Genomic DNA, 24,233 nt, shown 5'->3' on the forward strand with positions numbered 1-24,233 from the left:
AGGCACATGCCACTGTGCCCAGCTACATATTCACTTATAAAACTCTATTTTTAAATGACAGCTCCTCTTTACAAAACAGGTCAGGAGAGCGATTTTCCTGTCTGCTTCCTGAGGGAGCAAAAAGGCAGAAACATGGTGAGTAGCAAGACCAGTGGTTGCCGTAGTAAGCATGGGACTTCCTATGAATGGCTCTGTTAACAGTAGGGGATGGTAATATTGTTTGATTTGTGGACTCAGTTTGAACTTGTGGACAAGGTTTTATTTCCATCTTTGGGGTACGAGGGTCTGCCATATCCACAAATGGGCTCTTCCCATTTCTTTTATTCATTTAGTTAGACCATGATTGGAAAGCCACACTGGCTGTGTACATTGCATCATACTTAGGAGTATATAACAGTTACATATTTCAAACAGTGCTTTAAAACTTTCCATCCAGCTCCTTTTGGATAAAGCTCTTTTCCTCATGTGGTTGTTGACATACATGAATTATAGGCTTTGTTTAGCTAGTGGGTAAGAGCAGATTTTGGAGTCATATACACCTGGGTTTGAGTCTCAGTCTTGCCATGTACCAGTTGTTTGTGGACAAGTTATTAATAACTACTCTGTACCATAGTTTCTTCATTGATAGTATCTTCAAAATGAAGTATCTATTTCCTGTGCTGTTTTGAAGGTAACCTTAAATAATGTACATTGTACAGTCTGATACAGTGTCTGACACATAGTAAGTACTTTAATATATAATACCTGTTTTTATTCTGATCCTTGTTGAGCTGCTGCTTTTTGATGTGTTGATTATCTATAATTGGTAATCATCCATTTTACTGACATCTTCCAAGATTTGACCAAGTTGATTGTCTCAAATTTCCAAGCAGAAAAAGTACCCAGAAAACAGAAATTAAGCAGTTATTAAAGAATTGAATAGCAATGATCATTACTACTTGTGCTTAATAAGAAATATGGGCCATGTCTGCCTGAGCCTTTATTTAATGCATTTTAAAATTTGCTGGGTTTTTTCCTCCCTTTAAACCTTACTATCAAGTTCAGTAATAAGTTAAACTAAAAAGAAACTGATGCCTTAGAATAAAGAAAGATTCAAATTAATAGGATATATAATGGCCTTTCATGGTGTTGGAATTTCTGTGTGTTTTGAACTAAGGGAAAGACTTAAAGGAAGATTGCATACAGTGTTCTAGACACTCTGCTAGGCTCTGTGGATATTATTAAGACACAGTCCTCACCCTCAAGGATCTTTTTATTTTTGTCTTTTAGAGACGGGATCTCGCCCTGCCACCCAGGCTGGAGTGCAGTAGCAAAATCATAGTTCACTGCAACCTCCACTCACTCTCAAGGATCTTACTGTCAGTTGGGGGAGGCCATAAACAGTTAAAGTAGTTTGCAACAGAGTTAATGATTGACTCTAGAGCTAAGGGAAAGAAAGTAATTGGGACAACTAGGATTTCTAACTTGGCAAGGGGGTAGACCTGGGTTGGCAAACTACAACTCAATGCCAGTTTTTGCATAGCCCACAAACTACGAATGTTTCTTACATCTTTGATTGGTTGGAAAAAAATCAAAAGAAGAATACTATTTTGTAACATGTGGAAATTATATAAAATTAATATTTACATGTTCATAAATAAGGTTTTATTAGAATATAGCTATGCTGAAACTACATACCTGTGACTGCTTTTTTGTCACAATAGCAGAGATGAGTAATTGTGACAAAGGCTGTTTGGCCTGCAGAGCCAAACATTTACTGTGTGGCTCTTTACAGAAAAAGTTTGCTAACTGAATGAGTAGGTGGTAATTTTTATCCATTGAAACAAGCAATTAAGGAAGAACAGATATAGGAGAAGATAACATTTCTGTGAGTGTTGATTATTTGAATCAGAGGTGCTTGTGAATATGCAGGTCTAGAAGGCAAGGGAATTTATAGGTTTGGAGTTTAGAAAGAGCTTGAGGCTGGAAATGGATATGGGAAGAAAGGAGGAGATTAAGAAGACTGGATGGAGGAATGCGATTTTTATCCCTGTCTGCACATTGGAATCACCTGTAGTGCTTAAAACCAAACAAAACCAGACAGACATTTCCAGGAACCCAACCCCAACTCCGTCTTTCCCAAGTTTATGATGCACCTGAGCTGGACTTGGGCACCAGGATTTTTTGAAAGCTCCCCCAGCAACTCTACTGTGCAGCCACTGGTACAGAGTGAGAAGATGGGAAGATGGGACACCAGGAACACCAACATTTAAGGGATAGTTCTAGGTACTTCTGCTGAGGAGAGGAAATTCTGAGGGAGTGACGATGGGAATTTTAGGGTAGTCAGATCCTGTATTTTGAGATCATCGTTGACTGATGAATCAAGAGCAGTTTCTATAGAGGCCAGGTGAGGGTGTATGTCAAAGGCCCCTGGTTTGAGGTGGGAGAGTATGAACTATTGAGCATATTGACAGGGAGGAAAGGGGGGAAAGCGATGGCTGGGATGGCGGGGGGCGCCATTGGGAATGTAGTTCTAGAGAGGTTTTTTTAAGATGTTAAAGCCTGGAGCCTATTTATGTGCTGAGGGAGTGAGTACTCAGAAAGAAAACCTGGAATGGCATTATCAGATGACACCATTCAGTTTTCATGATGGAGTGAAGGGCTAGATTTTGAATAGTTCTTGGAATAATCTTAGTATTGTAACCTTTTTGGAACTGTTTTCTTAATGTGCTTTCTTCATTTAGGTGCATTACCTTGCACCTGGAAAAAGAAATGGACCCAGGCATTGAGAAGCAAGGCCAACAACTGTGCTTTGCTTGCCCAGTTACTGTCATTCTGTCTGGAACATTGGTCTCGTCTCTGAAAGCAGGAGGGCAAACTGAATGGGCTCTGTAGTCTCTTCTAAAAGTTTTTAGTTTAAACTATTAATAGTACAACTTTGATTTAACAAATGAGGAAGCTGAGCTTATGAGATGTCTGTGAAGCCCACTGTCTGATCTTTTATTTCCTTAGTACCTGGGAATGTGCTTTTTTTTTTGAAGAACACCAATAGTTGTTCACCCTTCCTTGAATTTGGGTACACTGTATATACAAAGTATACCAATTTAGCCTACCATTAGAACATGTCTTCATGAGCAAAATCTAGTATAAAGTCTTACTTTAATATTTTATTTATTATGTATAAATAATAGATGGTTGTTATGGAATACTTGGATAGTACAGAAGTTTAGAATTTTTAACATTTTGGTTTATTTATTGGGACTCTTTTTTCCCCCCAGTGGTTCTTGTTTCTCCATCAATGTGAATGCGTACTCCATTCATTGTGAATGTGAATGTTAATTTATGTGCCAGCTGGATTCTACAGGAAGCAGACACAGATGGGGTTGGAGGGGCAAAGGGCTTATTAGAGGAGTAATGCCTGTGAAGAAAAGGGGAAGAGAACATGTTTGGGTATGGGGAGCCATCAGACTGCAGTGCACACCTGACAAAGTCTCTGCCCACCCAGATTGCCTGATGGAGGAATACCACAAGAGGTAGAAATGGCTAGGCTCTTGTACTACCACTTTGCACAGTCATTGACTAGAGATCTTTGATCAATGTAGAGGTTTTCAGCCTTGGCATTGTTGACATTTGGGACTGGATACTTTGTTAAAGGGGGTTGTCCTGTGATTTGTAAGATGCTTAGCAGCATCCTAGGTCTCTATCCCCTAGGTGCCAGTAGCCCAGCCTCCCTGCTATTAGTTGTGACAGTCAAAACTATCTTTAGACACTGCCATATGTTCCCTAGGGAAGGGCCTAATGGTATATAAACAACCCTGTGGTGGCATAGTCCAAGTTGTGGGACAGGGAGGAGTGTTCCATACTACCCTTACTGGAAAGACCTATGAGCTATTCAGAAATCTGAACTATTTAAGATGGAGCTTTGTTCTGTGGCTCCTGGAATTTTAAGCACACCTCTGTGAAACATCTTGTTAGGATATACTTCACTCTCCAAAACAATCCATAATGTTTAAATAGGGCTGTTTTATTGATTGATTGATTGAGATGGAGTCTCACTCTGTTGCCCAGGCCGGAGTACACTGGCACGATCTCGGCTCACTGCAACCTCCCCCTCCTGGGTTCAAGCGATTCTTCTGCCTCAGCCTCCCAAATAACTGGGATTACAGACACCCACCACCGTGCCTGGCTAATTTTTGTATTTTTAGTAGAGACGGGGTTTCACCATGTTGGCCAGGCTGGTCTCGAACTCCTGACTTCTCAGGTGATCCGCCTGCCCCAGCCTCCCAAAGTGCTGGGATTGTAGGCATGAGCCACCGCACCTGGCCTTATTCTTCTTCTTGAGATGGAGTCTGACTTTGTCGCCTGAGCTGGAGTGCAGTGGTGCGATCTGGGCTCACTGCAGCCTCCGCCTCCTGGGTTCGAGCAATTCTTCTGCCTGAGCCTCCGGAACAGCTGAGATTACAGACACGTGCCACCATGCCCAGCTAATTTTTCTATTTTTACTAGATGCAGGGTTTCAGCATGTTGGCTAGGCTGGTCTCAAACTCCTGATCTCAAGTGATCCACCCACCTCAGCCTCCCAAAGTGCTGGGATTACAGGCGTGAGCCACCGCGCCTGGTTATTTTCTTTTGAGACTGGATCTCTGTTCCCAGGCTGGAGTGCAGTAGCACAATCTCAGCTCACTGGAAACTCCGCCTCCTGGGCTCAAGCAGTCCTCCCACCTCAAGTAGCTGGGATTATAGGCATGTGCCACCCTGCCTGGCTACTTTTTGTGGAGATGGGATTTTGCATGTTGCCTAGGCTGGGCTTGAATTCCTAAGCTAGAACAATCTGCTCAGGGATGTTGTATATTTCTAAAGGTATTTTTCCTTTTGTTGCAGGTGACACAACTAAAAAAAAACAAAGGTATTTATGGAATTCCACTGAGTGGTAATGGATGATGCAGTTCAAATAACTAAGGTAAGAGAAATAAAACCAGAACTGTGAGGAGGCTTTTGCCAGTCAAGTAGTGTCCTTAAATAAAGCTAACATCACATTCTTTCCTGCTTCATTTTTGTTTCTAAGCTGTAAGAGTAGCTTATTTCTTTATGATTAGAAACATTGTAATTATCCTTTAAGATACTTCTTAACCTGATTATGAATCAGAATCACTTAAAGAGCTTTTTTTTTTTTTTTTTAAAAGATCAAAGTCAGGCTGGGCATGGTGGACACGCCTGTAATCCCAGCACTTTGGGAGGCTGAGGTGGGCAGATCACTTGAGGTCAAGAGTTCAAGACCAGCCTGGCCAACATGATAAAACCCCATCTCTACCAAAAATACAAAAATTAGCCAGATGTGGTGGCATGTGCCTGTAATCCCAGCTACTCGAGAGGCTGAAGCACGAGGATCCCTTGAACCCAGGAGACAGAGGTTGCAGTGAGCTGAGATCGCACACTGCATTCCATTCTGGGCACCAAAGAATGAAACTCCGTCTCAGAAAAAAAAAAAAAAGACCAAAGTTAATGCCCTGCCAGCATTGAATTAAAGCTTCTTGAGTAGAGCACAGATGATCTCCAAATTTTTTAAGTGGGAATGTAAACCAACTCTATAGTTTTAGAAAACTCTTTGGCAATATCTGCAAAACATACATGTATCTAATAACCCAGGAATTTCAATTCTAGGTATTCACCTTTGAGAAATGAAAAATACATGTCTACACAAAAGTGCACATACAAATGTTCACTGCAGCTCTGTGTATTATAGCCAGAAAAACTGGAACCTAATCAGGTGTCCAGAAACAGGAGAACAGTTATATATGGTCAGGTGTTGTGGCTTACACCTGTAATCTAAGCACTTGGGAGGCTAAGGCGGGCAGATCAGTTGACTAGCCTGGTCAACATGGTGAAACCCCATCTCTACTAAAATTACAAAAATTAGCCGAGTGTGGTGGTTCACGCCTGTAATCCCAGCTACTCAGGAGGCTAAGACAGGAGAATGGCTTGAAGCCAGGAGGCAGAAGTTGCGGTGAGGTGAGATCACGCCCCTGCACTCCATCCAGTCTGGGCAACAGGATGAGACTATGTCGCAAAAAAAAAAAAAAAAATCGATATACACTATTGATAACATGGAATTTTATTCAGTAATAGAAAGGAACAAACTACTGGGAAAATAACGCCAGTAGACACAACAACATGGATGAATCTCGTAGATAAAAGGTTGAGTGAAAGAAACCAGATGGACAAGAAAAAGTAGATGTAGCAGAATTACCGAGTAAAACTAAACTGCAATGATAAAGATCAGATCCCTACTTCCTCTGACAGGAGGTGGGAGGTTGTGACTGGAAAGAGGTATGAGAGAGCCTCTGCAGCACCGAAAAGGTGTTTTGTTTTGTTTTTTTGAGGCTGAGTCTTGCTATGTCACCAGGCTGGAGTGCAGTGGCGCGATCTCGGCTCACTGCAACCTCCGCTTCCTGGGTTCAAGCAATTCTGCCTCAGCTTCTCAAGTAGCTGGGATTACAGGCATGCGCCACCACACCCAGCTAATTTTTGTATTTTTAGTAGAGATGGGATTTCACCACGTTGGCCGGGGTGGTCTCGATCGCCCAACCTCATGATCCGCCTGCCTCTGCCTCCCAAAGTGCTGGGATTACAGGCATGAGCCACCGTACCCTACCTGAAAAGGTTTTACATCTTAATGTGTTCATATACATACTTTTCTCATGGTAAAATATATATAACATTAAATTTATCATTTTAACTACTTTTAAAGTATAAAATTCATTGGCATTAAGTACATTCCTGTTGTGCAGCCATCACTACCATCCATCTCCAGAACTTTTTCATCTCCCCAAACTGAAACTCCATATCCATTAAACACTAACTCCCCATTTCCTCCTCCCCCAGCTGCTGGCAACCATTCTACCTTCTGTCTCTATGAATTTGACTATAATAGTTACCTTGTATAAGTGGAATCATATTTGTCATTTGACATCTGGTTTATTTAACATAGGTTTATTTCACAAAGGTATCTTGTTTATTTCACATAGGATGACCTTGTTTTCAAGTCATCCATGTTGTAGCATATATCAGAATTTCCATTTTATGGTTGAATAATATTCTGTTGTATGTTTATACCACTTTATGTGTATCCATTCATTCATTGATGGACACTTGGGCTGCTTCCACCTTTTGGCTGTTGTGACTAATGGTGCTATGAACATGGGTGTAGGCTGAGTGTGGTGGCTCACGCCTGTAATCCCAGCACTTTGGGAGGCCAAGACAGGTGGATCACCTGAGGTCAGGAGTTCAAGACCAGCTTGGACAACATGGCGAAACCCCATTTCTACCAAAAATACAAAAATTAGCCAGGCATGGTGCTGTGTGCCAGTAATTCCCAGCTACTCGGGAGGCTGAGGCAGGAGAATCGCTTGAACCTAGGAGGTGGAGGTTGCAGTGAGCCCAGATGGTGCTACTGCACTCCAGCCTGGGTGACAGAGTGAGGCTGTCTCAATTGAAAAAATAAAAACAAAAACAAAAAAATCACGTGGATGTACAAACATCTGTTTGAGTCCCTGCTTTTAGTTCTTTTGTGTATATTCTTAGAAGTAAAATTACTGGATCATACGGTAACTCCATGTTTAATTTTTTGAGGAATCAACGTGCTGTTTTTCACAGTACTGCATCATTTTATATCCCCACCAGCAATGCACAAGGTCTTCAATTTCTTTACATTCTGCTTTTTGGTGACCTCCATAATTCTAAATTATATGTATATGCTGTTTCTTCTTAATTCTTTTTTTTTTTTTCGAGACGAGTCTCGCTCTGTCACCCAGGCTAGAGTGTAGTGGCGTGATCTCAGCTCACTGCAACCTCCGCCTCCCGGGTTCAAGCAATTCTCTGCCTCAGCCTCCTGAGTGACTGGGATTACAGGCGCCCACCACCACGCCCGGCTAATTTTTTTTTTTTTTTTTTTTTGTATTTTTAGTAGAGACGGGGTTTCACCATCTTGGCCAGGCTGGTCTTGAACTCCTGACCTTGTGATCCACCTGCCTCGGCCTCCCAAAGTGCTGGGATTACAGGCGTGAGCCACCGCGCCCAGCCAATTCTTTTATTAATAAAAAAGACAACATAATTTTTTGCCTCTCCAGTGTGAAAAATGGGAATTTACCTTACACTATCCCCCCATTTAATATTTGTATTATTTCCTGTTCTGCTGCCGTTTATTAGTTTCCTCAGACTTCTGTAACACAACTCCACAAACTGGGTGGCTTAAACAATAGAAATTTATTGTCTCAGAGTTTTGGAGGCTAGAAGTCTTGCGGGCTGTGAGGGAGAATCTGTTCTATGGTTTTCTTCTAGCTTCTGGTAGCCTCAGGCATCCCTTACATTGTAGATGGCATTCTCTCTGTGTCTTCAGATTGTCTTCCCTCTATGCATATCTGTCTCTTTTTCAAAATAAGTGCGCTAGTCATTGGATTAGGGACCACCCTAATGAGCTCATCTCAACTTGATCATCTGCAAAGATCCTCTTTCTGAGTAAGTTCACATTCACAGGAACTGAGTAGGGGGTTACGATTTTAACATCTTTTAGGGGACACAATTCAGCCTGGGTGGCAGAGCAAGTCTCTGTCTCAAAAAAAAAAAAAAAAAAAAAAACCCATAAAGTGATTACATTTCTAACTTCCAGAAGTACTCTTGAACCTCCTTTTTTTAGGTTAATTTTCAGCACTCTTTCCTTTTTCTTCCTTTCCTTTTTCCTTTTCCTTTTTTTTTTTTTTTTTTTTTAATTTTTATGTTTTTGAGACAGAGTCTTGGTCTGTCGCTCAGGCTAGAGTACAGTGGTGTGATCTTGGCTCACTGCAACCTCTGCCTCCCAGGCTTAAGTGATTTTCCTGCCTCAGCCTCCCAAGTAGCTGGGATTACAGGCACCCGCCACCACACCTGGCAAATTTTTGTATTTTTAGTAGAGCCGGGTTTTTGCCTTGTTGGCCAAGCTGGTCTCAAACTTCTGGCCTCAAGTGATCCGCCCACCTCGGCCTCCCAAAGTGCTGGGATTACAGGCATACACCACTATGCCTGGCTAATTTTTGTATTTTTAGTAGAGACAGGGTTTCACCATGTTGGCCAGGATGGTCTTGATCTCCTGACCTCGTGATCGCCCTCCTCGGCCTCCCAAAGTGCTGGGATTACAGTTGTGAGCCACCGCACCCACTTAATATTTATGTTATTATAGCTAAATAAATATTGTTCACTGTCAGGCCAAGCAGCATTTTCTGGGTTTTTATTTCTTTCTCATTAGGTTCAATGTCATAGACCCTGGGCTATTCAAATGAGAGAATGAAGAAAAAGTGAATTCTCTTTCTGAAACTATCAGTTGCTTCCAATCATGTCTTTATATTTTATATTTGAACCATAACTTTCTCATGAAATTTTCTCCCTGGAGTTTCTAATTTTCTTGTCTATTTGCCTGTTATTATAGTTTCACTTTTCCCCAAGATCTCAGTCATACACTCTAGCCTGTCAAGGCTAGTTCAAACCATACACTGTGGCCCAAATTTAGGCTAGTCATACACTCCAGTCCAAGACCAGTTTGCACTGTTTTTTAGGCTATCTACACAGTCATATTGGTATTTTCCTTACTGGTTTTTCTTTGAGGGGGGTGCGGGGGAGGTTGGGTCCACTGATCTTGGATATCAGTCTTTCTTTGTATTTGTTTTTTAAATCTTACTAGAGGCTAGGGGACATGGTGGCTCATGCCTGTAACCCCAGCACTTTGGGAGGCTGAGGCAGGTGGATCACTTGAGGCCAGGAGTTCAAGACCAGCCTGGCCAACACGGCAAAACGCTGTCTCTACTAAAAATACAAAAATTAGCCAGGCGTGGTGGTGGGTGCCTGTAATCCCAGCTAGTTGGGAGGCTGAGGCAGGAGAATTGCTTGAACCCGGGTGGTGAAGGTTGCAGTGAGCCGAGATCATACCATTGCACTCCAGCCTAGGCAACAGAGTGAGACTCCGTCTCAGTCAATCAATCTATCTATCTATCTGTCTTACTAGAGTTCATTCTCAAGTCACTTACTGAGAGGAAGGGTACCTGGCAGATAAATTTTGACTCTTTCTGGTATCTGGTTTTTTTTTTGTTGTTTGTTTGTTTTGGAGACGGAGTCTCGCTCTGTTGCCCAGGCTGGAGTGCAGTGGTGCGATCTCGGCTCACTGCAAGCTTCGCCTCCCAGGTTCACGCCATTCTCCTGCCTCAGCCTCCTGAGTAGCTGGGACTACAGGTGCCTGTCACCGTGCCTGGCTAATTTTTTGTATTTTTGGTAGAAATGGAGTTTCACTGTGTTAGCTGATCCGCCCTCCTTGGCCTTCCAAAGTGCTGGGATTACAGGCGTGAGCCACTGCACCCAGCCTCTGGTGTCTGTTTTTAAGACCCTCATGTTCGACTGATGGTTTGGTTGACTATAGAATTCTAGGTTGCCTATTTTTCCTCAAAACGTTGAAGTCATTGCTCCATTTCTTCTGACATCCCTTGTTGTTCATGAGAAATAGAAAGTTTCATATAGGAAATTAATTTTTCTTCTTTTCTGGAAGCTTTTGTGTTCCATATAGTCTGGAATTCCATAGAGGTATACTTGGTGGGCCCCTTATTAGATCTGCAGACTCATAGCTCTCCGTTTTTTGGTTCTTTTGTCAGCAGCTTTCTGATATTGAGCTTCCTGGGTTGCTCATATAATGTTCTTATCTATTCTGTCCTTTTTAAAAACTCTTTGCTTCTGGTTGTTTTCCTTGAGATTGTCATAACTTTATCTCCTAATCTTTTTTCTCTTTTTTTTTTTTGAGACAGGGTCTCACCCTGTGGCCCAGACTGGACTTCAGTGGTGCCATCACAGCTCACTGTAGCCTCAAGCTCCCGGGTTCAAGCAATCCTCCCACCTCAGCTTCCCAAGTAGCTGGAACTATAGGCATGCGCTACTACACCCAGCTAATTTTTTTTATTTTTAGTAGTGACAGGGTCTCACTATGTTGCCCTGGCTGGTCTCAAACTCCTGAGCTCAAGTGATCCTCCTGTCTCTGGGGACTACAGGAGTATGCCACCACGCCTGGCTAATTTTTGTATTTTTTAGTAGAGTCAGGGTTTCACCATGTTGCCAGGCTGGTCTTGACCTCCTAGGCTCAAGCGATCCACCTGCCTCAGCCCCCCAAAGTGCTGGGATTACAGGTGTGAGCCACCACACCTGGCCTGCTGTTTTTTCTTTTACTATTTCTTAAACTAGTCTTCTCCTCACTTTCTTTTCTTGTATGAACGTTAATAGTTGACCACAACATTGGCCCTGTAATACTCTTTTGTTCTTCGCATTTCTTCAGTTTTATTTAGCCTCTGTTGTATGTTCACGCATTCCTTTTTATTTGCTTAATGTATGTCCCATCCCTTCTTTTGAACACTGTGTGGTCATTAATGACAGTGTGGTAGGATTTTATGTACTGATATTTAATAAAATGACCATAAAATGTTCTTGGAGATGGTCTTTAAAGACCGGGCATGGTAGCTCATATTTGTAATCTTAGTACTTTGGGTGGCTGAGGCAGGAGGATTGCTTGAGCTCAGGAGTTCGAGACAGCCTGGGAAACATGGGGAGATCCCATCTCTACAAAAAATGTACAGATTACCCAGGCATGGTAGTACATGCCTGTGGTCCCAGCTATTCCAGAGCCTGAAGTGGGAGGATTGCTTGAGCCCAGGAGCTCGAGGCTGCGGTGAGCCATGTTTGCACCACTGCACTCCAGCCTGAGTAACAGAACAAGACCCTATCTCAAAGAAAGGAAAAAAAAATTTTAAGTAGTTGATTGAAAGAGATCTTTAGGGTGGGCTCTAATTTGATGTGACTGGTGTCCTTGTAAGAAATGGAAATTTGTACATGCAGACATCAGAAACAAATACACAGAGGAATGACCAGGTGAGGATACAGTAAGATGGTGGCCATCTGCAAGCCAAGGAGAGAGGTCTCATAGGAAACCAAACTTGTTGACACTTTCATCTTGGACTTCTAGCCTGTAGAGCTGTGAGAAAATAAATTTCTGTTGTTGAACCCACCGAGTCTGTGATACTTTTATGGCAGTCCTACCAAATGAATATAGACATTTAAGAAGGCTTGGTGCATTGCAGCATTTGGTAAATTATTGTGCATTTAGTTGTATTGTGCATGTGGTGCCATTACTGAGAAGAGCAGGATGGATGGGAAGCATCGAGACAAAGTAAAATACGAGCTGGCCACTAACATATGGTATGATTTTGTGGTAGGTGAAGAAAGAATTCCAAAAGTAGAGTGCTTATGAAAGAAAAGCTCAATAGTGTAAGAATTTTACACCAGTTTGACTTTAACAGAGAGTGAGTTCAACAGTGAAAGATGAGGTTGCAAATGTAGTTTGGGGACCCATATTAATTTCCTGGTGCTGCCCTAACAAAGTACCATAAACTCGGTGGCTAAAGACAGCAGAAATATATTGTCTGGCAGTTCTGGAGGTCCAAAGTCAAGGTGTTGGCAGTGTTGGTTCCTTCTGGGGGGGAATCTGTTCCATGCATCTCTCCTTAGCTTCCAAGAGCCCCATGTGTTATTTGGATTGTAAATGATCACTCAAATCCTCTGCCTTCAAATGGCATTTTCCCTGTGTCTGTTTTCACATGATCATCTTCTTATAAGGACACCAGTCATATTGGATTAGGGGCCCCCAGTACTCCAGAATGACCTCATCTTAATTTAACTAATTACATCTTCAACGACCCTATTTCCAAATAAGGTCACATCCTGTGGTACTGGGGATTAGGACTTCATATCTTTTTTGGGAGGCATAGTTCAACCCATAACAGGGGCCAAATTGTGAAGCATTTCCTATATATCAATCCAGATATTTTCAAATCTATTGTTTTTTTTATTCTCTCTTTTTTTATTAATTTTTTTTGCATACAAAACAAACATTTTCTAAAAATACATACAAACAAAAAGATGCATATCAAACATATTAGGAAGGTTGCACATGGGAAGACGGGGAATAGAAATGGGGAGTGGGAATTAAAGAAAATAAATGAGAGAGAGACTTTATATGGATCAATGATAATAACTCAATCCTCTATTTAACAAAGAAGAAGGAGAAGGAAGAGGAAGAAAAAGAAAGTGGGATAAAGGATCAGAAAGGGAGGAAAATAGAAAAAATTAGAGTATGACTCCAGGGTAGACCTGTTTTGTTGTCACTGGATTGGTTGGTTGGTTTGTCTGTTGTATTTTTCATATGTTTCGCCATGTTGGCCAGGCTGGTCTCGAACTCCTAGCCTGAAGTGATCAACCCACCTCAGCCTCCCAGAGTGCTGGGACTACAGGCGTGAGCCACCATGTCCAGCCCCCACATTGCTTCTGGCCTCCGTGGTAGACCTCCCAGACAGGGCGGTCGGGCAGAGGCACTCCCCACATCCCAGACGGGGCGGCCGGGCAGAGGCGCTCCTCACTTCCTAGACGGGGCGGCCGGGCAGAGGTGCTCCGCACTTCTTCCCAGACGGGGCGGCCGGGCAGAGGCGCTCCTCACTTCTTCCCAGAAGGGGCGGCCGGGCAGAGGCGCTCCTCACTTCTTCCCAGACGGGGCGGCCGGGCAGAGGCGCTCCTCACTTCTTCCCAGACGGGGCGGCCGGGCAGAGGCGCTCCTCACTTCTTCCCAGACGGGGCGGCCGGGCAGAGGTGCTCCTCACTTCCCAGACAATGGGTGGCCAGGCAGAGGCGCTCCTCACTTCCGAGACGATGGGTGGCCGGGCAGAGGCGCTCCTCACTTCCCAGACGATGGGTGGCCGGGCAGAGGCCCTCCTCACTTCCCAGACGATGGGTGGCCGGGCAGAGGCGCTCCTCACTTCCCAGACGATGGGTGGCCGGGCAGAGGCGCTCCTCACTTCCCAGACGATGGGTGGCCGGGCAGAGGCGCTCCTCACTTCCCAGACGGGGCGGCCGGGCAGAGGCGCTCCTCACTTCCCAGACAATGGGTGGCCGGGCAGAGGCGCTCCTCACTTCCCAGACGGGGCGGCCGGGCAGAGGCGCTCCTCACCTCTTCCCAGACGGGGCGGCCGGGCAGAGGCGCTCCTCACCTCTTCCCAGACGGGGCGGCCGGGCAGAGGCGCTCCTCACTTCCCAGATGGAGTGGCTGGGCAGAGGCGCTCCTCACTTCCCAGACGATGGATGGCCGGGCAGAGGCACTCCTCACTTCCCAGACGATGGGTGGCCGGGCAGAGACGCTCACCACCTCCCAGACGGGGCGGCAGCTGGGCAGGGGCTGCAATCCTGGCACCCTGGGAGGCCAAGGCAGGCGGCTGGGAGGCGGAGGCTGCAGCGAGCCAAGACCATGCCACCGCACTCCAGCCCGGGCAACACCGAGCACCGAGTGAGCGAGACTCCATCTGCAGTCCCAGCACCTCGGGAGGCCGAGGCGGACAGAGCACTCGGGGTCAGGAGCTGGAGACCAGCCCGGCCAACATGGCGAAACCGCGCCTCCAGCCAAAGGAGAAAAAGCAGGCAGCGGTGGTGGCGCGCGCCGGCAATCCCAGGCAGCCCGCAAGCCGGGGCAGGAGAATCACGGGAGCCGGAGGCAGGGAGTCTGCAGCGAGCCGACTGGATTCCAGGCTGGGCCACAGAGGGAAGAAAAAGAAAAAGGAAAAGGGAAGAGGGAAAAGGGAAAAAGAAAAAGAAAAAGGAAAAGAAAAAGGAGGGAGGGGGGGAGGGGAGGGGAGGAAGGAAGGAATCTATTGTTTATTCAGTGGGAAACCATTGAAAACTTTGAGCAGGGTGAATCTAACACTTTAGGAAGTTTCCTGGGGGATGGGGTTGGAGAGATGTTAGCTGCACTGGGAGTCAGTAGAAGGCCTGGACCAGATCAGTGTTATGGAAAACCAGGATTCTGGGGCTCCCACTCAATATATCCCCAACCCAAATCTTCAGATTGGAGACCCAGGACTGTTTTTTAAAAGCTCCCTCTCTCTCCCTGTGAGTCAGATGATTTAGCCTAGCTTGGATATAACACTGGGTGTGAGGTGATAGAGGCATGAAATGGGTTGGTGGTTATGCAAGTAGAAAGACTAGAGAGAACCTGGGAAAAGAGACATTTCGAAAAAGTAGTATGTAAACTGGCACCGGAGAGTCTGAGACAGTGGTGGAATCCTTAACAGAAATAAGGATGTCTAGAGAATAAATTGGGTTTAAAGGGAAGGTAATTAATTTAGTTTACAGTGTAAGGTGATAGGCAGGCACTTGGAGAATGGTGATGTATGTTCAGAAGTGAGATAATGGAGGTGATAATCAAAACCCTTTGTTTTGATTTGAGCTTTTGTGTGGGAGAAAAGATATGGAGAGAAGAACAGAAGATCAGGAAGCCAATACTGTAGACACTCCTTCCCTAGCCCCTGAAACAAATGGATTTGACTGCTCTGTCATGACACCTGGAACAAATGGGGCATTGCTTACTTACTTCCTTTGCCATGAACTCAATGAAGGCAGGGACGGGTCTTGGCATGCGTGTGTGTGTGTGTGTGTGTGTGTGTGTGTGTGTGTGTGTGGTGTGAGACTGGGTCTCACTCTGTTACCCAGGCATGAGTGCCATGGCATAATCATAGCTCACTGCAGCCTCAAACGAACCTCCTCCCTCAGGCCTCCTGAGTTGCTAGGACTACAGGCATGCACCAATGGCCGTGGCTTTTTAAAGGCCATCATCTAGCACAGTGCCTGGCTTTTCAGTGGAAGTTTGTTGAATGACTGACTGACCGACCGACTTGGAAAATGAACACATCAACTTGAGAATAAGAACTTTGTCTTTTTCTTCCTTGCATCCCCTAACATTTAATCCAATGCCTGGTCCTTAACAGGACCCAAATAAAATTTTGATGTGTGAATGGTAGAAGAAGAAAAGCTAAAATTGAGTAGTCATTGTGTCAAGAGAACCAAGAAACAGAGAAGCTTTTGAGAAATAAGTTAACCGTAACATGTCAAATGCAAGTCAAGGAGAATGAAAACTGAGGGCAGGAATTAGATTTAATCAGGAGGTTATATGTAGATTTGAGAACGAAGGAATTAAGAACATAATGAGGTTGTTAAGGGAGAATGAAGGAATTAAGATCATAATGAGGTCGTTAAGGAGAGGTGGAAAGTGAGGAAGTGAAAGCCAAGTACATCTTACACAGGTTTAGTAGTAATGAGGAAAAGAGAAGCTCATAGAGTTAAAGCTCTAAAAATCTGTTTAGAACATCCATGTCTATTTGTAAACAAAGGGGTATGAGGGCTAGGGATGGAAAAATGGAAAGTACCAGAAGGAAATGCATAATTTTAGGGGAAAGATTTCAAATGGGGTCAAGAACATGGGCAGTAGCCTTAAAAAGGATGAGGGAATATCTTCCTCTAGTCTAAAAAGGGAGAATAGAGGCTCTATAGAGGAGAGAGAGGTCATGTCCTCTTGTCAGCCATCTGCTCAGAGGGAGCTTGGGCTACTGTGCTAGAAACTGACACAGGAAACTGACAAAGGAAGGATATGTTTTCTGCACAGCACTGAGGAGTGTGATACTCCTAAGCAGTAATTGGCAGCCTGAGATAGGAATGGTGGAACCAGATGGTAAGGATAATCCAGGAATCAGGATGGCACTTTCTGTAGATTAGGGAGTTGTAGGCTGGGGGTGTACTTTTATTCACTCTTCTCTGATTCAGAGGTTTTATAATTTTCACTAACCATTAAAAACAATATTGGATGCCTACTACATGTTGGTTTATATTTTAATGTTGGAAAAAAAAAGGTAAAAACTACTATCCCAAGGTTTCTGGTTTTATTGGGGAGATACAGCATATATGTAAAAAGCAAGTTTAGCAAATGGCACATGGCGTTATAGACTAAGTCCCAAATCAGTAGATTAGATAAATGTCAGAGAGATTACAATTATAGCAGTACACTTTGAGGTTCTTTTCCCCGTAGCTTATGAACATTTAAATTTTGTCACTTTTATAAATATATGCGTATTTGAGAGGTAAGAAAAGTACCATGTTGCTTTAATTTGCTTTTCTTTGTTAACAAAGATGAATTTTTTCATTTGTTTATCATTATTTTACTTTTTATGAAATGCTTATTCATAGCTTTTATCCATTCTTCCATGGTTGTGTTTGTACTTACTAATTTGTAAATACCTCATTTAATAAGGTTATTTAACCTTTTGCCTGTAACATTTTGCAAATGTTTTTTCTAGTTTGTTTTTTTGGGGGGGGGTTTTTTGTTTGTTGGTTGGTTGGGTTTTTTTTTTTTTTTTTTTGTGACAGAGCATCACTCTGTTACCCAGGCTGGAATGCAGTGGCGCCATCTCTGCTCACTGCAACCTCCGCCTCCTGGGGTCAAATGATTCTTGTGTCAGCCTCCCAAGTAGCTGGGATTACAGGCGCATGCCACCACGCCCAGCTAATTTTTATAATTTTAGTAGAGATGGGGTTTCACCATGTTGGCTACGGTGGTCTCAAAACTCCTGACCTCAAGTGATTTGCCTCCCTCAGCCTCCCAAAGTGCTGGGATTACAGATGCAGCCACCATGGCCAGCCTTTTCTAGTTTTTTTTAATTTAAACATTTTCTTTGAGGTTTCTTATTTTGATTTATTTTTGGTTTATGATATTTTGTTGACACACAAGAGTTTAAATATCTTATGTATTAGAAACTATTAAATATTTCTTTTTAATATTTAGGAAGGCTACCTTACCCTGAGAAGAGACAAATATTTTCAAATGTTTTCTTCAAATTGTTTTATAGTTTATTGGTACTTATTTACATTCCATTGTATTATTTATTGTTATTTATATACTTAAAACTTTAAACCATTTGGAATTCGCTTTTAGAATATTGCATGAAATAGAGACCTAATTTAATTCTTGCTGAATAGTTCAGCAGTTTCTAGTACTGTTTACTAAATAATCTATTAAAATTTTCTATGGATTCTTAAATGAGTTTGTCCAGGCTGGAGTACAGTGGCACAATCATGGCTCACTGCGGCATCTACCTCCCTAGGCTCAGGTGATTGTCCCACCTCAGCCTCTCAAGTAACTGGGACTACAGACGTGCCACTACATCCAGCTAATTTTTGCATTTTTTTGTAGAGACTATATTTCACCATGTTGCTGAGCCTGGTCTCGAACTCCTGGGCTCAAGCGACCTGCCCACCTCAGCCTCCCAAAGTGCTAGGATTACAAGGCATGAGCCACCGGGTATTTTTTATCATATTCCCAATACTTATGTATACAGACTTCCTTGTTTATAAATCTGTATCTGTACCATTGCCACATATTATTGTATTAATATAATCTTATAGTGCATGAAAAAGTAAAGGCAGACCCAGAGCACGCCAAACGCAGTCAAGAGATCTTTATTAGCAGAGTCAGGTCAGGTCGCACAGAGAGAGAGAGTGCTGTTGGGATGGGATATTTATATCCCTTAGGGCTACGTGGGTATCGATGATTGGGTCTAGGGGGCGGGCCTGGGGATGAGCAGGGGGAGCGGGAGGTGTTATTTTCTTATTGGGTCTTTCTTGGCGGGTTTAACATTGCGTCAGGTGTGGAGAGGGAGGAAGAACCCGGAACTGTCGCCATCTTGTGGTACCTTACGTGTCTGCACCACCCAACAGTCCTCCCTTTTGTTTTCTTTAAGAGGGGGTTGAGGGGCGTCGTGATTCGTCTGGCTACTTCCTGCTGAGTGGGGGCGTTGTAAGAGGGAAAGAGAGTTTTAGGGAGGGCTGTTAGGGAGGTTTGACATGGGGTATGATGGGTATAATAGGAGAACAAGTCCGAGGAGGGGGGCACTATATGTGAACACCTCTTGGGGGGTGTAGTCTGTGAAGGCTGCTTGAAGATATAGATCTTCTAATGCCGTAAGCCATCCGAGCGGTAACGATGGATCAGCGATGAGCCAGCTGTCAGTGCAGAGATCGTTGAGGAACTGCTGGAATCGGTGTGTTGTTGTCATTTCGAAGACTGATGTTTGACTGAAGGGCCGTTAGCAGGCTGTGAGACCGTCTATGGAGCCTGCTTCGTCTTCGCAGGTAGCTAAAAGATGATAATTTCTAAGGAGAAGCTGGTTAAATGTCTAGGGATCGGGCTGTAAGTCTGAAAGTTGGGACACACCGTATCCTAGTGAAGTGGCTCCTAACCCTGTGCCTAGGAGAGAAGTTGTTAGGGAGATTCCGAGCATGATGGGTAAAAAGATTGCTCGTTTTTGTCGAGGGCCTGTGAGAGAATTGGACTCAGGGTGATCAAACTGGTAGGCCTGGAGGCCTTGAGAGTAATGTGAGTTGAGAGACTAGAGTGGTAGGTATACAGGGGCCGGGGAGGGAAGAATTGATGGATGTGAAGCAGTCGGAAGTGGGAACTTGAGAGGCATTAAATAGAAGTAGTCCTTGATTGAGGAATAGTTGCCAAGAGGAGTGTATGGGGATGGTGTTGACTGGTGAGTGTAATTGTGATTGTAGTTGTGACTGTAATTCGGTCTCACCTAGCGAGATGTGCTCGTTGTCTTGGGACAAGACTTGTTGAGAATTAGTTTTGAGTGTGCGGGTGATGGTTAGGGTTTGTGCTGGGTAGGACCAGGCATTGCTTGGGTATCAACTGAGGACGCGTTAATGGGGCACCGAGTGTAGCTGATGACATTTGTGTGTGACCTTCTGTGAGCGTTGTAGGTTTCTTTTACAGTGAATAGGTAATAAGGTTGTGATGAGAGACTGCTAGGAGAGGAAAGTCCATGGAGGAGGATATAAGAGGCAGAGAGCCAGAAGAGAGGGCCTGGAGTATGAAGTTTATATTTCTGGAATAGGGGGAAGAGGAGGTGTTTTGGAGATGCAGATCTTGAGGGGGTTGTTTGGTATGGGTGTGCAGGTATAGTTTGTAGGACGGTGTGAGGCAGGTAGGCTCCTCGTTTGATCCGGGTTGGTGGCTGGCTTCAACCTGGAAATGTGAAGCCAGGGGGTTAGTTGTCCTGGAGATTCTTGGAGTCTGGCAACAGCGGGAGTGCAGAGCACAATTTGGAGGGGCCCTTTCCATTTTGGGGTCAAAGATATTGGCTGAGTGTGACTGGGCGGTAAGTAAAACACCCATTCACCTGGTGTGAGGGGAAAGGTGGTTTCTGTGTTACTGGCATCCAGCAGGAGACACTCCTGTCTTTTCCATAGTTCACAGCAGATGAATGATAGGAGGGGAGAAGTTATGTGTTGTGGGGCTGTTGGGGAGGTGGGATTAATGCTGGGTGGAAGTGCTGGGCGGCTTTGGGAGGACCTGGAGTTTGAATAAGGCTGTAGGGAGTAACTTTCCTTTTTATTGGTGGTTGGGAAAGCCTCAACCCATCCGGAGAAGGTGATAGGAGGATTGAGGTGACGGTACTTGATTTTTTTATGGAGGGCATGTGAGTAAAATCAAGTTGCCAATCGCTGCCTGGAATGTGTCCTCTGGCCTGATGGGTCGGGAAGGGTCCTGGCCTTAAGGGAGTTTGTGGGTTTGTTCGTTGACAGATGGGGCAGGCAGATGTGAGCTGTTTAAGGAATTGTAGGTCAGAGGAATCTAGGGTGAAGAAGGAGTTGAGGAAGGTTTTCAGTGTTTGAGGATTTGTGTGGAAAATAGAGTGAAGGTACGAGAAGAGGGCGTGTTTTGAGAGGTTAGGCGACTGTGTTGGCGGTGGCTGTGTGAGTTGTAAAGGGCTTGATGGCTCGTCTATGGTTAACATGAGAGTGGGGGGTAGAGTTGATAAAGCTGCCTGTCTGGCCTCCTGATCTGCTTTGTTGTTACCTTGTGTCACTGGGGACGAGTCAATTTGGTGGGACTTGCAGTGAATGATGCCTATTTTAGTAGGAAGTAAGGAAGGTTGGAGGAGGCGAATGATGAGGGTGGCATTAGTAATAGATGTTCCTTTGGTTGTCAGGAGTCCTCTTTCCTTCCAAATGGCTGAATGAGAGAGAAGAATGTGGAAAACATATTTGGAGTCAGTATATAGTGTAAATGAGGTGTCTGCTGCGAATTCAAACGCTGGAGTGGCTGCGATGAGTTCAGCTTGCTGATTTGTGGTATTAGGTGGCAGGGATTTTGCTTCGATGGTTTTTGTTAGGGACACTACGGCATACCCTGCAAGGCGCTGTCCATTATGTGTAAAAGAACTGCTGTCTGTGAACCACGTGTGGTCGGGATGGTCTAAGGGGCCTTCAGTGATGTGGGCTGGACAGGGTAGAAGGGATTCTAGAATTTCAATGCAGTTGTGTTGAGGGGGGTGTTGAGAGGTAGGCAGGAGGGTGGCGGGGTTGAGGGGTGCACATGTTTGGAAGGACACAGTGGGATCATATAAGAAGGAAACTAGGAGTGACAGTATGCGGCAAGGGGGAAGGATTTGTAGGCTCTTGTATGTGAGGAGATCTTTGAGTTGGTGGGGGGATGTAATGATGACTGCCACCCCGATTGTGAGCTTTTTTGATTCTAGAAGTAGTAAATAGGCTACTGCCAGGGCGCGGAGGCAAGGGGCACACCCTCGTACAGTGGGGTCGAGTTGTTTGGACAGGTATGCGACTGCAGCAAAAGTGGGTCCCTGTAATTGTCCTAAGACTCTTAAGGCCAGGCCATGGTGTTCGTGTACATATAAAACGAAAGGCCTCTGTAGGTTTGGAAGATGTAAGGCTGGAGCCTTTATTAGTGCCTGTTGGAGTAACTGAAAGGGCTGTTTGACTGTGGCCTCTACAGGCTCGGACGGGGGTCCCCGGGAGAGGTCGTAAAGTGGTTTTGCTAGTGAAGAGTAGTTAGGAATCCAGGTTCTAAAGTAACCAGCTAATCCTAGGAAAGAGAGTATTTCTTGTTTTGTCTTAGGGATGGGGAGGCCTATGATGAAGCACTTGCGGTCTAGGGTGATGGCCTTTGAGTCGTGAGAAAGAAGGACTCCCAAATAAGTTACTTGTGTTAGTGAGAGTTGGACCTTTTGGGGGGACACCCGGTAGCCTTTGTCTGCAAGGAAGTTGAGTAGGGAAGTGGTGTCGGTTTGGGAGGCGACTAGGGATGGACTGCATAAGAGGAGATCATCTACACATTGGAGGAGGTTTGACTGGGGAAGATTTAGTTGTTTTAAGTCTGAGGCAAGAGTTTGACCAAAGATATGGGGGCTATCTCTGAACCCTTGAGGGAGGACTGTCCATGTGAGTTGTTGTGATTGTTGGGTGTCTGGGTCGGTCCAGGTGAAGGCGAAAAGGTCTTGCAATTGAGGAGAGAGGGGGATTGTGAAGAAGGCGTCTTTAAGATCTACTACTGAAAAATGTGTGGCGTTGGGGGGAATGGAGGATAAGAGGGTATAGGGGTTGGGAACTAGTGGGTGAATGGGTTTAACGGCCTCGTTGATAAGTCTGAGGTCTTGGACGAGGCGGAACTTACCATTGGATTTTTTGACTGCTAGGATAGGAGTGTTATATGGTGAATGAGTTGGTCTAAGGAACCCTTTTCTCAAGAGGTGTGAGATAACTGGTTGTAATCCCCTCAGGCTGGAGGTGGGGAGAGGGTATTGGGGTTGACTGGGAAAGTGATGTGGATCTTTGAGGAATATTTGTACTGGGGTGCATGAAGCCAATGAGGGAGTGGTGGTGTCCCAAACCATGGGATTGACGCCTGTTGGGAGCGAAGGCAGAGCGGGGGCAGGAGTCTGGTGTGTGGAGTCAGCTACTAAAGCAACGAGTGGGGTGGATCTGGGGAGGGCGGTTGGGTTAAACGTGATGGAGGTTTTGAATTTAGAGAGGGTATCCCTTCCTAGTAGGGGAAGGGGGCATTGGGGCATGACTAGGAACCGGTGAGAAAATATGTGGCTGGAGAAGGTGCAGGAGAGAGGAGGGGTGACTCTCAGACGTATGGTTTGGCCTCCAACCCCGACTGTAGGAGATCCAAAAAGGGAAGTGACACCCCAGAATTCCCTCAAAACCGAGAAGGTAGCTCCGATGTCAAGGAGGAATGTGATGAGGCGTCCATCCACCATTAGAGAGACCCTGGGCTCCTGTGTGGTGATAAGTTGTGTCGGGAAAGGAGTCCCAAGGCCCCGTCAGTCTTCGATGGCCAGTCCTAAGAGGTCAGGAGTGGGGCTGGGGGCTGGCCCGGCTTCCCTTCGGGAGCCAGGGCAGTCTACGGCCCAGTGGCCAGGCTGGTGGCATTTAGGACACGGCCAAGGGGGGAGCCTGGGATTTGGGCACTCTCGGACCCAATGACCTTCCTTTCCACATTTAAAACAGGGCCCAGGGGGCTGACAGTGAGGTGGATGACTGGAGGATTTATGGCCATGCGACTGTGACGCGGGCCGAGGAGAGGCCTGGAGGGCTTGTGCTAATAATTGGTATTTTTGCCTCTTTGCTTTCTCGTCCCGGTTATGATAAACCTTGAACGCCGTTGCCAGTATCTCGGATTGAGGGGTGAAGGGGCCTCTGTCTAACTTCTTTAGTTTTTGTCTGATGTTGGGAAAACTTTGTGCAAAGAAATGGGACATGAGGAGTTGTCTACCATCGGGGGTTTCTGGGTCTATGTTGGTGTATTGTTGGAGTGCCTTTGTAAGGCGGTCTAGAAAGGCGGATGGGTTTTCATGTTTGTCTTGTATTATTTCATGGAGTTTTTCAAAATTAACTGCCTTTTGGGCTGCTTTACGTAGTCCAGCCATTAGGCAGGTAGCAAAATGGTCTCTGGCTGCTACTCCATTTTGGGTGTTACAGTCCCAGTTAGGCTCTCGCTCAGGCACTGCCTGCGCCCCCAGTGGCAAGGCTGGGGTCGTTTGGTGAACCTCGTCTGCGTAAGTGCGAGCCTGTTCCCAGACTCGTCTACGCTCCTCAGGGAGAAGGATGTTGGAGAGGACTGTGTAGATGTCATGGAAGGTGAGGCTGTAAGCTTGGAGAAGGTACTGAAACTCCTTAATGTAGGAAGCGGAATTGGAGGTGTAGGAACCTAAGCGTTTTTCGACTTGGGATAAGTCAGCTGCTATGGAGAAGGGAACGTGGACTCAAACGATACCTTTTGCTCCAGCTACTTCTCTAAGGGGGGCAAGAATGGGATGGTGAGATCTCGAGTGGGTGTTGGGAGGGCTAAACGACGGGGGGGAAAGAGGCCGGCGGAAGTGACGAGGAGGAAGTGGAGGAAGGTGGGGGGCGAGTTGGGGAGGGTGGCAGCTGGGAGGGTGGCAGCTGGAAGAGTGGCGGCCAGAAGGCGAGGCGGAGGGTGGTGGTATGGGGGGGGCTCGTCAGCTGGGTCGAAG

General features: G+C 45.3%; 1 protein-coding gene across 5 annotated transcripts in view; it reads left to right on the forward strand.

Moving 5' to 3' along the window:
* Positions 1–24,233, forward strand: part of PTPRA (protein tyrosine phosphatase receptor type A) — a 173,190-nt gene that overhangs the window by 42,287 nt on the left and 106,670 nt on the right. For all 5 annotated transcript variants that reach the window (XM_030826509.1, XM_030826511.1, XM_012511887.2 and 2 more), the window contains exon 2: positions 4,861–4,939. In XM_030826509.1, the coding sequence (XP_030682369.1) occupies positions 4,913–4,939 (27 nt within the window). In that variant the 5' untranslated portion in view covers positions 4,861–4,912. The remainder of the gene's footprint in view (positions 1–4,860; positions 4,940–24,233) is intronic.

Source organism: Nomascus leucogenys, chromosome 13, assembly GCF_006542625.1.
Source record: "Nomascus leucogenys isolate Asia chromosome 13, Asia_NLE_v1, whole genome shotgun sequence".
NCBI classification, from domain to species: domain Eukaryota; kingdom Metazoa; phylum Chordata; class Mammalia; order Primates; family Hylobatidae; genus Nomascus; species Nomascus leucogenys.